The following is a 15,053-nucleotide window of genomic DNA, read 5'->3' on the forward strand; positions in this document are numbered from 1 at the left end:
AGTGTGGTTCTCAAGCCCTGGGGACTTAGGACTTTCCGATAGGCTTTGTGGCTGAGTGCTCTGCACCCCACTCAGCCAGCCCTGCAGCGTGTCAAGCTTACCTCCACTCTTCCGCCCTGGGAGGCCCCATCACTGAAGTGGCTGGCCTGAGTTTCAGGGGCGAGAGGGAGGCACCAGGAGGAGACACCACTTCTCTCAATCTTTTCTCCTCCCCTAGAACTCCAGCAGGTTAGGCAATTGGCCAGAAGAGCTGAGCCAGAGAAACTGCAGGGGAGGGTTTAAAATGTGAGATTCCCCATGACTGCACACAGAATTTATGCAAAAAGAAAAAAAAAAAAACTTATGCAACATAAAGCTTGAAAAAAAAAAAATATCAAGCAAAACTGAGATCTCCATGTAGGAGTTTTGCTGTTGTTCTTAAGTTAAAGGAGGAGAGCTAAGATTTCTAGAAGGTTCCAACCTCCTGACTTTGCAAAGCTGAGAGGAGCTCATCCATTCAGTGACACCAACAGTTGTCACCATCTGACAGCTGACTCTGCAAAGTGACAGCCTTCACTACAAAGTGTTTTTCTATGAGGAAGTCACTCCTTTCTCCTTTAAAAACAACTCTGTTCCCTCTACTGTAGTCAACCAACTTTAAGAAAAAGAACTTCACTCATCTTTGCAAAATTAAACCTCAACAGAATTCCTGAGAGGGTAGAATTTCAAAACACAAAAGTGAGGGCAGTAAGGAGGTATAAGAGCCTACAGACCACAGGGCAACTGTTAAAGTACCTAAGTTACTGAGCAACTCACAAAACAGGGCTCAGATGCCCTTAACCAGTCACCTGACAGTTAAGACACTGTAGCTTAGGGGTAAGCCCTTGGTCCCTGATACCCAATGCACTGCATGCAGTGTGTATTTTACCTTCAGACCAGGCCTACCCCTGGTAGGAACTGTAAAGAGAATGTGATAAAATGGGCTTAGATTGGCACCATGTAAAAGTAATCGAACATTATTACCTTCAATCGCAATGCGCTTTTTGGGCCAGTCCTTTGATTCCCGGGATATCAATTCCTTAACACGAATACTGATCACCAGGTCAGCCAGGTTAAACTCTAAAGCATAGAACCGCAGCAGCTCCACCCAGAGCTGCCCAGCTGGCACTGAGGGCTGGCACTTTACATTAAATGTCAACGGCACCTATGAATGACAAGGTACACAGAGGCTAATTCAGAAGTTAGAGATCAGACAAACCTAATGACCAATCTGAAGACCCTGGAAACCACGAGCTGGACAATCCATCTAGATAATCTAATCACAGTTTCTGTGTGGTCAGAGGTGAACAGCACTGCACTGCACCCTGGGGTTCGAGCATGTTAACACTCAGCCATTTTCCCAGGATTTTCACCAAAGGAGCATACAGGACTGCTGTCATGTAGCCAGACAGCACAGCTAACTGAAGTCTTAGCAGGTGGAGAGGCCCCTGCGAAGACTGCTGCTGTGCTCAGGACAGCCTTCACAGGGGTGGATATCCAGAGACCGGCATGCTAAGGCAGGGAGGAGAAAGAAACTCACTGTCAGTGCCCCAACACAGTACACTTGCCAAATGGCCCTGAGTTGTAAAGTCAAATAATACTTGATGTCAGAAATTGACACTAGTTTGACAAGCTCAAACAACATATGTGACATAATGAAAATTATAGGACTTAAGATAGAAGGGAATGGGGGAAAGGTCCCACTGTGACTCTGCCAGCTCACAGCTGCACTCTTGGTTGGCAACACAGGCAGGATAGTGGCCAGGACAAGTGGCTGTGACAACATTAGTTTAAAATCCACACTCTGCCGGGTACTGGCTGTGATGAGCTTGGTCACAGGCTGTAACCTGTCTAAGGCTTGGATCCCTCACCTGAAACCCAGGGATAACAGTACCCACCTCATAGGGCTGTTGGGAGGACTGAGTGACATAGTGTCTGTAAAGTGCTTAGCACAGTGCCTGGCAGACTGTTCAAAAAATGGTCGCTATCATTATCTGCAGAGTAGGGACGATACACCTATAACACAGGACAGTGATGAGGATTAAATCAGCAGCGAGGGAGAGCAGCTGGAGGTGTGCTTGCTCTCTGCACGTTCTCAGGTACTATCTGTTGTAGAAATGCAAACATCACTGAAACACAATGGCACTCCTATAAGATGCTCTTTCGAGGTGATTCAGTTCAACTCCCAGGTGCTACAAGAAGGAGCTGAACTTCCAAGCACGTCTGTGATTCATTGGTGACACTACTCAGCAGAGGTCAAGCATAGCAGCACTCCAATGTTAAGTATGTTCTAGAGGTTGCTTAACCTCTCCAAAGAACAATTTCAAAATAAAGCATTAAATGGACAGTCGCAATGACTTCTTCATCACATTATTCTCTAATTCACAATGGATGAAACATTTTCCATGTGAAGTATATAGATTTGTCTACAATCACACTCCAAAATAAGTGGTATGATACTTCATTAATTAGTAAATCTCTGGCACATGGATTCTGCCAGTCATGGAAGTCACCTGGTGGGGCTGCAAGGCAGTGCTGCGACTCCTGATTGGAATGGACAATGTCTAGGCCACACACACTGTAATCGAGGACATAGGAAGCCCATGAATGTTATTGAATTTCACCTCTTTACCCATAGCCACTCATAGTCTTTTAAGTCTCACTGAAGTGCCTTCAAAGCATCATAGCATTAAAGGAATTTCAAAACACTACTGGCTTTAACCTTTCTTTTCAAAGTGGAGAACATTATTTTCCAAGTAAAGTAAGCCTAGCAGCCAGTGCTGACCAAGTGCTCAGCACACGCCGCACTGAGTTAAACACTCTAGGAGTCAGTGCTGTTAGGAGAGCACCAGGATCACCTGTGGACAAGAAGCTGGGGCACAAGAAGGTTAAGTGCCTGTCCAAGGACACACAGCTACAAAGACAGAGCTGGGACACAGATCCACATCGTCTCAAGAGCCTGAACCACACATACAGCAGGGTGGTGCTGTCAGGGAGAGCAGGGCCAAAGTATCTCCCTGTCTTCCCCAGGTCCAGCAAGCTGGAGTCCACAGCTCACCACTGTCTCATTTGAGGTATCGTAAGCCATGAACTAGAGGAGTGACATGTTGTCCTGGTGTACACTGGGCTTAGAACCTTGAATCCCAGTCTCAGAAGAATTTTATGGCTAGTACAGTCACCTTACATCAAAGGACTCCACTCAATATCTTTAAAAGGCCTCTGCACAAGGAGGAAGCCAAACAAGTAAGTGGACTAATGATATTGATTTTTCAGCCCTTTTCATTACTTGTTTATTCAAAAGGCTGAATAGAAAGGGAAACAGTCATGAGCAGGCACATCAGTATGTGAGCTCCTTAAGAAATAAATTGGACACCATATGCCCTACATTCAAAAGTCAGCCTACTACAGGAGATCTTCAGACCATGTTTACCAATGCAGTACTTGGCCATGCTGTGAAATCAGCCTAGGCACATGAATGAAGAAAATATGGTCTCTGTATATAAAATGAAGTCTTATTTGTCCATAAAATGGAAATTATGTTGCTTGCATTAAAATATATAGAACCAGAGATTACCACATTAAAATGGGTCAGTCTCACAAATATGAGCATCTCATATTTTGTCTCATATGGAGAATGGAAGATGAAAATAAGGTAGGACAGTTTTTAAAAAAATGGAGTTTATAAAGGGACAGGGACAAGGAAAAGGAATAGGGGACTGGTGGACCAAGAAAGGGTAACAGACGGATGGACAAGATCAAAGCATATTATAGTCACACAGAGAAATGCTGTATGCAATGAGACACATTCCTTTGCACTACGTCTCAAAAACACTTAAGATACAGCAGGATGGCAGCTCATGCCCACAATCCCAGGACTTCCAGAGGCTAAGGTTGGAAGACCACCACGAGTTCCAGACCACCCTAGGCTACATAGTAAGCTCCAAGGTCAGCCAGGGAAACAGAGCAAACAGGTAGTGAAGACAAAGTCAAGGATACAGATCCAATGCAAACACACCACACAGAAGACTAAAGGAAAAATCAAAGGTATGACTAAAAAGGAGAAAACAGACCTGTCCCTTCTTTGCTGAAGTCTCTTTTGGAGCCTCCTCTTTGGCCGTGCTAGTATCCCCTGTGGTGTTATCCGTGTATTCCCAGATCACAAAGTCTTTCTCAACACCTTTAAGGCTGAAATTTCCTAATTTATTTAATGAGAATTCTTCAATCTAGAAAAAATAATCAGACATATTTTACTATAAAATATGAACTACTATATGACAACTAGAGAATATTAAAGTGCTGGTAGAGGCGAGCAGTCGTGATACAGGCCTTTCATCCCATTATTTGAGAGGCAGAGGCAGGTGGGGCTCTGTGAGTGTAAGGGCAGCCTGGTTTACAGAACGAATTTAGGACAGCCAAGGATACACAGAGAAAGCCTGGTTCAAAAAACCAAAAAAAATTTTTTTTTAAAAGTTGGTAGGGATAAAAACAACACATGCTGTATTTCACTGAAGATATGAAAAAGAGGATAGCAAGACAGTGGGCAAAGTACTTGCTGTGTGGGCCTGGTGACCCACGTGTGATCCCAAGGTGCTGTGTGGGCCTGGTGACCCACGTGTGATCCCAAGGTGCTGTGTGGGCCTGGTGACCCGCGTGTGATCCCAAGGTGCTGTGTGGGCCTGGTGACCCGCGTGTGATCCCAAGGTGCTGTGTGGGCCTGGTGACCCGCGTGTGATCCCAAGGTGCTGTGTGGGCCTGGTGACCCGCGTGTGATCCCAAGGTGCTGTGTGGGCCTGGTGACATGTGTGTGATCCCAAGGTGCTGTGTGGGCCTGGTGACATGCGTGTGATCCCACGGTGCTGTATGGGCCTGGTGATCCGCGTGTGATCCCAAGGTGCTGTGTGGGCCTGGTGACCCGCGTGTGATCCCAAGGTGCTGTGTGGGCCTGGTGACCCGCGTGTGATACCAAGGTGCTCTGTGGGCCTAGTGACATGCATGTGATCCCATGGTGCAATAGAGCAGGGGCTCCTGAAGGCTGGCCTCTGATTCCCACACATGTGCACACTCATACACAATAATGAGTAATAAAACAATACAGACAGCTCACCAACCACTTTGAGATTTGGTAATTGAATTCTATTTTTAGGGCAAAGGGCAGAGTTCTGATTTGTCAAAGCTACAGTGACTCTGCAAAGTAAAACTTCAGTATCCTGGGGCGCAGCTTAGCTCTAGAGTACTTGCTTGCCTGGCAAGTCTGAGACCCTTCACAGAACCGGAAACCAACATACAAATGAATGGCAAAAAAATTTTAGAACTTAAAAAAGCGTAATTCAGCCAGGTGTGGTGGCACACACCTTAATCCCAGCACTCAGGAGGCAGAGGCAGGTGGATCTCTGTGAGTTCGAGGCCAGCTTGGTCTACAAAGCAAGTCCAGGACAGCCAAAGCTACACAGAGAAACCCTGCCTCCAAAACCAAAATTTTTAAAAAAAAAGTGTAATTCATTTAAAATTCAAATGATATAGCTTATAGTTTTAGTTATCTATGAAGATTTCACTTCTGAGAATTCCAGTTTTGGTTTACATGTGTCAGTCTCTGACCCATTCTGAGTTAGTCTGGGTATAATGGTTAATGTTTGTTTTTCCCCCAGGGATATTCAGGGATATTCCCTAGCACTTTTTAAAAAGACTTCTCTTTTCCTCAAAAATTTGCTTAGATACTTTCATCAAAACCAACTGACCACATGACAATACTGAGCCCACAAAGACATAATATACCTATGTACCTATGTTTTATTTTGTGTGTGTGCATGAGTTCACACATGTATGCATATTTTATGAAACAAGGTCTCACTATATGCCAGCACTCAGTATATGGCCCAGGTTGTCACTGAACTTGTAACCCTCAGGCCTGCACCTTCAGAGTAGCAGGTTTGCAGGTCTGTGCCAATGCGTCCGGCTGCTTATGTTTAAAAGCCCCTCAGTGATGTCCTCTAATGCTCAGTTGGAAACTGGGCATGTCTTCTGTTACAATTATTCGGTCAGTACTGTTAATGGATTTTTTTTGTTGTTATGAGATAATGTTATCCAAATGGCTTTAAACTCACAATCCTAATGCCTAAGACTGAGTGTTTGTGTTACAGGCATACTGCACAAGTGGCTCAGTAAAAATTTTGAAACCTAATTATTCAATTACTTGATGCTAGCATGTAAAAGCACAACTAATTTTTTGCATGTAATTTGTATTCTATGGTCTTTTAAAATTTTTATTATTTATTTGCTCATTTGTTTGCTTGTTTTCTGTTTGTTTTTGGTTTTTGGAGACAGAGTTTCTCTGTGTAGACTTGGATGACCTGGACTCGCTTTGTAGACCAGGCTGATCTCAAACTCACGGCCATACCTGCCTCTGCCTCCTGAGTGCTGGCATTACAAGCGTACGCCACCATGCCTGGCTTTGGTCTTTTTTTTTTTTTTAATTCTAGGAGTTTTTTCTAGTTTAAAAATGTGTCTCTCTCACACACACAAACACAAACATTTGCTTCTTCAACTCTTCTTTCCTTACTGCATTGACCAGGGTTTTCTGAACATGCCCAATATTCATATTGTGGGTTGGGGGACACCCTCTGCTTCTACTAGCAGAGTAGAAACACCCAGCATTCCACTACTAAGCACAAGGCTTCTGTGTCCACAGGGTGTCCTGGCCAATGTTCTGTGCAGTACCCAAGGCCAAAGACAACCTTGATAGTGTGGGAGGTGCATCATGCATCCATCTTTACTTATTTCTCAGAATTCTGAGGTAGGCGTGCTCTCCCATTTGACAGAAGAAGAAATGAGAATTCAAGTTTCCATCACTTGAGAGAAGTTTTAAATGAGATGCAATACACGTGAGCTAAAAGAATTTCTTAAGGTGTGCCATGGTGTGGTGGTCTGAGTACGTTCATAAGCCCCAGACACTTGAATACCTGTCCCCAACTGGTGGAGCTGTTTGAAAAGGATTAGGAAGTGTGACCTTGTTGAAGGAAGTGTTTCATTGCCTTCTGCTTCTGGATCAAGATATGAGTTCTTAGCTGCTGCTCTGGTGCCATGCCTGCGGGCCCACCTGGCTGCTGTCATGTTCCCTGCCATGATAGTGATAGACTGGACTCCTATCCTTCTAGAACTGTAAGTCCCAAATAAACCTTTCCTTCTAGAAGTTGCCTTTGTCATGATATGTCCTGGCTAGTTTTATGTCAACTTGACACAAGCTAGAATTATTTTAAGACAAGGTAACCTCAACTGAGAAAATGTTCCCCCCCCCCCCCATATTGGCCTGTGGTGCATTTTCTTGATTGCTGACTGCTGTAGGAAGGTCTGTCTACTGGAGGCAGTGCCGTCCCCAGGAAGGTGGTCCTGGTGCTATGTAAGAAAGCAGGCAGAGAAAGCCATGGAGAACAAGCCAGTAAGCAGCACTCCTCCATGGCCGTTTCTCCTGTTCCTCCCTCCAGGTTCCTGGCTTTAGTTCCCGGGGTGATGGACTTATAAGCTATAAGGTAAAATAAACCCTTCCTTCTTCAACTTACTTTTGGTCATAGGATTTTATAGAAATAGAAGCTGAAAGTAGGATATAGCATTTTATTACAGCAATAGAAAAGTAGCTAATACAAAAGTCAGGATATCATAGCAGAAAACAAATTGGCTGCCTGTGGAGGGGACCAGGCATGACAAAGCCACTCTTGTGATCATGAATTTAATTGAAGGTGGCCTCCCAAAAGCTCTGTCAGCGTACTAATTTTATTAGGTGTAATAGAGAGTTTAAGGACACTCATGCTAAGGTATGTTGGTATGGGTGGTGGCTGGGAAGCACCTTATGAGAAGGAAAAGCAGAAGCTAGCCAGGCGCCTGCAGCCAGTGCACACCAAGACAGTTCCAGGCTGAATGCTGATGCAGCTGCCAGCAATCAAGATGGTATTAGCCTGCACGCCAGCTACATATATGTGTTTTCTTTCAGAACCTTTAAATAAAGGCATTTTTATGTGTCAAAAAAAAAGAAAGTGTGAGAAGTTAGCTGTAAATGTTTTCCACAGATTTCTACTGTCACACGAAGGAAGTTGCCTTTTCTTGAAGCCTTATTATTTCAAATTCAACTTCCTTAGTAGAAATGAGGCTTTTGGCTGGGTGTGGTAGCCCATGTCCTTAATCCCAGCACTCAGGAGACAGAGGCAGGTGGATCTCCATGAGTTTGAGGTCAATCTGCTCTACACAGCAAGCTGTAGGTTAGCCAATGCTTTTAATGACTGAACCCGTCAATCTTCTTTCTTCAGCCTTCTGACTGCTGGGATTACAAATGTGTCCCACATCTATCAGTCTTTTATATCAGGGGTGTCTGACAACCACTCATATTTAAGATAATTATTGCTATCATTGGTTCTAGGTTAGGCTACTCTATATACTTTCTGTCTCTTGAACTCTTTTATTTTACATCTCGTCTTTCATCAAAGTTACCAATGCTGGGCTCAAGTCTTTGATGGCTCTCACCTCTGGGTCACTTTGGAGTCAATGTTATAGTCTGCAACTTATATGTCCCCCAAAGTCCCATCTGCTGAAGGCTTAGCTGGCATCCATGGTGCGTCTGGGAGGTGGTAAAACATTTAGAAAGTATAGACCCGTGAAAAGAAGTGAGATCACTGCAGGCACACAATACATTTAAGGGGGTCCTGGGACTTCAGACATCTCTTTCCTGTGTGTGCTTGCGAAAGCATGGGAGGTGTTTCTCAGGAGGTGTCTACACTGATTTTGGAGACAGATCCTATCATTTGGTCTGACACCCACCAAATTAGGCTATGTGACTGGCCACATTGCTCCAGGGCCCCACGTGTGTTGGTGTACCCAGCAATGGATTACCAATGGACTTCACAATGGCTAGCTTTTACGTGTGTTGTAGGGATTGGACTTGGGCCCTCATGCTTACATCACCAACCAAAGCCTCTCTACAGCACGCCACACCTCTCTCTCTGCTGTGGCCATGCTGAGTGAACAGTCTTTTATGCCGTGTTCCTACTGCAATGATGTACACACAGGGCTACTAAAGGCCAAAGTAACAGAGCCAAGACAACACAGAATGAAGCTACAGGCAAGACAACACATGTTTCTGTAAGTTGATCACCAAAAGCCAACTACACAGGACCTGCCCTTGGTCCAAGCTCCTTGGCTTTTTGTATATTAAGCATTTTTAAAAATTGCATTCAAGGTACTATAAAGAATTGTTTTATTTTGTGAAAAGTTTTGATCCTTTATGCTTTAACAAATGCTGACAGTTTTGTCTGTTTTATCAATTAATTAATTTGGTTAGCAAGTAGCAGGCTGTAACACCTTCTTCATGAAATAACTACTTAGAGACCTTTTTTTTTTTTTGAGGGAGGGGGTACTGCTATATAGCCAAGGCTATCCCTGAATACACTATTCTCTTGCCTCAGCTTCCAGAGTGTTCGGGTTACAGGTATATACCATCACAAGTAGCTTGGAGACGGTCTTTATGCCTCAGTTCAGTTCCCATTTTCAGTGCGTAAACATAGGGATTCATTAGGCAAGTGCTCAACATTTCAACCACATCCTCAGCCTCACCATTTTATTTTTTCAAACTATTTTTTAAGACAGGATCTAGTTAGGTTGCCTGCAGTAACTGGTTTTGAACTCACTTTAGCCCAGATAAGCTTTGACCTTGTGGTCCTCCTGCCTCAGCCTCCTGTAGAGCTAGATAACAGATGTGTATCCTCAGGTCAGACAAAAGTGTTCTATTGCTAAAGGTGATTGCCATAAAGGTAACTTAAAATACCACTGAAGGAGTGACTGCAAAGCTCTGCATCTCATGGTGCCGGCGATCATCCGTCTCTGCTGCTTTTGGTTTTATAGGATACAAGGAAAGCAGGGATACAAAGCAGACTTCCATACAAAGTGCTATGGAAGTCGGAGACAAGAGGATGTGCTGAACCCAGGTACTTGGGGAAGCATGGGCAACAGTGCAACTCACTCTCAAAAACAAATCAACAATGATAAAAATAAGACATAGAGATGCTAAATAAGTATCAAATCAGAAAACCAAGCTCAACGAGAAATTCAAACTCACCCCAGAGTTGTTTCAAAACTAAGATTAGTTATTCTTTAAAAATAGTATTGTCCCTATGCAGCATACAAGGTAACATATTGTAATCAAACACTAATATTTCAGTAATGAAATTAGGGTAAAATAATTACATTTCTTATATATTTGGTTGTGAGCCTAGCATTTAACAGCTGAGCCATCTCTCCAGCCCAAATAATTAGATCTCATTGGCAGAATTAGGTATTTCAGGTCAGGTAAAGTGTTTAGATATTTGCATAAGGAATTTAATAAAATAATTATAAGCAGAAAGCGTCATACCCATGATCCTAGATAAACTGGCAAGAGCGGTTCTTTTCTTTGCTGGAGGAAAAAAACAGCCATCAGAGCAAACACATATGGCGGCAGGCCTCCTTCTTCAGGGCGGTCAATGCTACAAAGCTACAGAAAACCAAAGTCACATTAATAATAACACTAGTTTGGGGCTGCCAGATGCTAAAGCCACAGCCTTACTTGTACTAGTAAACCCTCTGACACTGAGCTATACCCCCAGCTCCTGGAAGTTTTTTCAAATTCACCAAGTTAAAACCAGGGAATCCTGTTTATCCAGCTCCAAGAGGTAGTATAGCTGTACCTGACTCAGTGGAAACTTAAGCTTATGAAATCTTTTGCTTTTAACTGATGTTTTGTTCTTGTAGCTATGTTGCTGAGACAAGGTCTTGGTATGTAGTCACTCAGACTGTCCTTGAGCCTGAGCTTCTTGTCTCAGCCTCCTCGGGGCTGGGATTACCCATGTGTGCAATACCTGGCCAGTTGCCAATTTTACCCTCATGGAGTGATCTTCACTTGAGACTGCTTGTCCTGACAGTGCAACACAACAACTTATCTAGAACACTATGGAACTGTGAGACAACCACAACACTTTCTGTCTTTCTGGAGTCTCTGCATATGTTACTGAAAATAGTGTAAGAAGCCTTATCTCAGACACTGCCATGCCTCAGAAAAGCCTTCACAAAGAAATTAGAACTTCTTGGGTCATACTCTACAAGCCTTGACCCAAATTTGATTTTTAATAAGCATTATAATTCATTTTGTCTTCTGAGGAATAATGAATGTCACACTGAAATAGGAATTCTGAGCTTTTCTTCTGTGTACATTAAGGTTTCTAGTCCAGTATTCTGACACCCACTCTTTTGATGCCTATAAAAAGGTATCTGAAACAGGGCATGGTGGCACACATCTGCCATCTCAGCACTCAGGAGGCAGAGGCAGGAAGATAGCTGCAGTCTGCTAGTAAGTTCCAGGCCAGCAGGGCTGCCAAAACAAAACAAAACAAAATAAACCCAACAAAATCCAAGCAGACAATGAACAGACAAATACCCGCAAACAACCCGCAGAAGAAGACAAAGAAGAAGAAGAAGAAGAAGAAAAAAAAGAAGAGCAACAACAACAACAACAACAACGACGATGACGACGACGCAACCCTACCTTTGCCCAGTATCTAAACGCAATCACCAGAGGAACCAGCCTTGGCTCTAGTTTTCCAAGAGCCGTTAGGTGCTTTGTGGTCAGACAAGCATTTTCATTTCCTGCACTTACTTTACAAAGAAGACCACTAGTGGGGGAAGGGGAAGGATGGGAGGAGAAAGAGAAAAAAGGTTGTTAAATAGGGATTGGTCCTCTACATCAAGTTTATACCAAGGATAAAACCTAGACAGAAAGAGCTTAAACTCATGAGCATCTTCACATAAGATATTAGATTTTTAAAAATATTTATTTATGTGTGACTGCTTTGCCTGAATGTATGTTGTATACCATGTACATGCATGGTTCCTAGAAGGTCAGAAGTGGGTGTCTGACCCCTGGAACTGGAGACTCAGGTGCTGGGAACCAAACTCAGCTCCTCTGAAAGAGCAGCAGGTGCTCTTCACCTCTGAGCATCATTCCAGCCCTGAAACTAGAAAAAAAATATGGGAGCTATTTTTGAGTGTGTTCCAAATATTAAAAATATTTTGGAAAGAGTACAAGAATACAAAAATAGTATCAAAGGCCTACTCTGGTCATCCTAAGGGTTCATAGAGTCAGCACAGCCTACAAAGCTCTGGTTGTTGCGGCAGTGCTTTCCTAAGGAAAAGAGTTGCCCAGGTGGGGCCACACTGACCACTATTTCAGATGCCACAAATACTCAGGAGACAATGGCAAAGAAGGTGCTTACAGGAAGCAACTGTTCTGTCAGGCTGTTTTTAGTCTAGTTGAAATGTGTTAAGATACCTCTAATACTTTATTTTCCTCGTCTTTATAAAATGAAAATGGTCAGTAAAAAGTACAAGTGGTGACCAGATAAGGACTTTACAATTCTGCCAGTTAAGACTCTGAGATTTAACAAAGTACATGTGGCTTTGGCAATTTGAAAACTGCGCATGGTGGTGCAGCCTGCGATCCCAGCCCAGCAGCAGGCACACTGTCACAAGCTGAAGGCCAGACTGGGTTAGATGGTAAACCCAAGGCCATTCTGGCCTGTACAGTTAGACCTTATCTCAAAATCCCCTCACCCCCACAAAATAAATCATAAAATAGTATCTTAAAGACTTGGAGACCTTTGCTTATCTCTGCAGACCACCACAGGCACCCGGGCATGGAAATCAGCATCAACATCAATAAAGGAGTCTAAGGAAAGAGGAAAAAACAATCAAACAGGTTAATAAAAAAACCTCTCTGAAAAGACCCAGGGAAGCCTAAGTGCAGTGTGGGTCTGAGAGGCCACTACCACAATCAGCCCTCAGGTGACTTAGAAGGAGAGAACACTGTGTCCAAGGACCAAACCACCACAGGCGAAGTCCTACTCTTTCAAAGCGAGTGTCTGGTCAGGAATGACCACAGTACTGACGCAGCACGTAAGAGCTATGTGGACAACATAACTAGAAATGTGCACAGGAGACTACAGACAAACCAGTGCAAAAGCTGCTAAATGATGGTGTCAAAATATGTATTGACTGAAACAGGATGAATGTTTACATGTTTCTTATACCAAGAGAAAGAACAAGAATGCCTAACTCAAGGGAAGGGGCAATTTGGTGAGGCCTAGCTACTGAAAAAAAGCCATAACCCCAAGGGCTTGCTCCAGTGTACTGGACAAGACAACTGATGAGCCCACTTGGAAACAACTGTCTTTGAGTTCATTAATCAGGGCGGGTCACACTTATTTACTGCTTATAACACTGATTTAAGCCATTCCATGAACTTACTCCCAGGAGTAAACATCACATATTTTGTATTTTTCAACCATAGTCCAGGGCACATTAGTCCTGAATATGTCACACTAATGGCTGTCTTAGTGGAGGTCTAAAGAGCGTCGGCTAGACTCTAATACTTCAAGGGTATTTACTTTTATTTTTGCTTTGGATTTTACCTGTAAGTAATTTTAAAAAGTGAAGCTTCTATTTTCATTTTGGTAGTAAGATATAAAATTTATAGACAGAAGACAAAATCAGAAGCAAAATGTGGAAGAATTTGGCCTTACCACTGTTCTTTAAACATTCTTGAACAAGTAAGAGGACATCTGGCTGAGACATCTAGGAAATAAATGAATGAATACATGAAATAATCCCTAAGCACTTTTGTTTTCCTGGTATAGTATAATACAGTCTGAAGTCCCCCAAATTGTTTTCCAAATAAGAAATGCACATTGCTACAGGTGAAGAAAGTAGTCATTAGCCTATGTAAGGCGGACAAAGAACACTGAGGGTGCGAGCGCAGGCAAACCGCTCACTACAAAGTAACTGTCTACAAACTGGTTCTTGATGAGGTGGTTCCCCTTAGCTGTCTCAGTAGGGGTTGAAAGAGGTTATATTGCAGCAGTGTTCCTCTCACTATGAAACACTGTAGCAAAGCGCAGCTTCAACATTGCCTTTCTCAAAACTCTGTTCCCCATTGGACCAAAATCCTTTAAATTTCTACAGTGGATTCTTAAATGTTTCTTTTGTTGTTGGTTTGAAGTGTTTTTACTTACAGATTTATTTGTGTGTGTGTGTGTGTGTGTGTGTGTGTGTGTGTGTGTGTGTGTGTGTGTGTGTCCCCCCAATGACATCAGAAGAGGGGTCAAAAACCCCAGAATAGGAGTTACAGGAGGTTGTAAATTACTTGATGTGAAAGCTGGAAGCCAAACTCAGGTCCTCTGGAAAAGCAGAAAGCACACTTAACTATTGAGCCATCACTCTAACCTTTTTGTTTTCTGATACATGGTCTTGTTCTACAGCCCAGGCTGGCCCCCAAATCACAGTACTCTTCCTACCACTGCCTCCCAAAAACTACCATTACAGGGACGAGCTACCCTCCCAATTCAAGGGTCCTAAAATTCTTACTGGTAGCATTCTGTTGTTAGGTCAAAGTCAAATTCTTACTATACAGCCATCAAGAGCCTGTACAACTGGCCCAGGTCTCTACATTCTAAGCAGACCCCTGTGGAAATGCGCCCTCTTTGAGGAATCTAAGTCTATGGCCAGAGCTTGTCTCAGCCTTGGCTCTCTGCATAGCTGTCACTATAAATGACAGTGGAGGAGATAACTTATAAGTGCCAGTAGAGAGCCAGGCCTAGCTTGCTCTTTACAACCTAGCATAGTGCCTACATACAGCAGGGGCTTAGTGAAAATCTGCTACATGAATGACACTAGATCAAAATAACTGCTATGGATTTAGATTTACTGTTAAGTCACTTATATGAATTTGAAATTTAAAAGAATATTAAGATTGGGGCTGGAGATGGCTCAGCTGTTAAGAGCATGTACTGCTCTCCCAGAGGACCTGAGTTTAGTTTCCAGAGCCCAAAATGGGCAACTGTAACTCCAGCTTCTGGGGAGAATCAAAGGCATTTGGCCTTTGAAGGTACACCTGCACCCACATGAACACACACACACACACACACACACACACACACACACACACACTACACATACACACACACACTAAG

The 15,053-nt window shown here is 43.3% G+C and overlaps 1 protein-coding gene across 1 annotated transcript in view; it reads right to left on the reverse strand.

Annotated features, from left to right (window-relative positions):
- Tut7 (terminal uridylyl transferase 7) overlaps positions 1 to 15,053 on the reverse strand; it is a 55,869-nt gene that overhangs the window by 29,669 nt on the left and 11,147 nt on the right. Inside the window, exons 7-12 of the mRNA XM_051172823.1 lie at positions 13,608 to 13,659; positions 12,685 to 12,754; positions 11,576 to 11,702; positions 10,409 to 10,528; positions 4,089 to 4,241; positions 1,003 to 1,183 (exon numbers count right to left, since the gene is read on the reverse strand). Coding sequence (XP_051028780.1) covers positions 1,003 to 1,183; positions 4,089 to 4,241; positions 10,409 to 10,528; positions 11,576 to 11,702; positions 12,685 to 12,754; positions 13,608 to 13,659 — 703 coding nt within the window. The remainder of the gene's footprint in view (positions 1 to 1,002; positions 1,184 to 4,088; positions 4,242 to 10,408; positions 10,529 to 11,575; positions 11,703 to 12,684; positions 12,755 to 13,607; positions 13,660 to 15,053) is intronic.

This window comes from Acomys russatus, chromosome 3 (genome assembly GCF_903995435.1).
Source record: "Acomys russatus chromosome 3, mAcoRus1.1, whole genome shotgun sequence".
In the NCBI taxonomy this organism is placed as follows: Eukaryota; Metazoa; Chordata; class Mammalia; order Rodentia; family Muridae; genus Acomys; species Acomys russatus.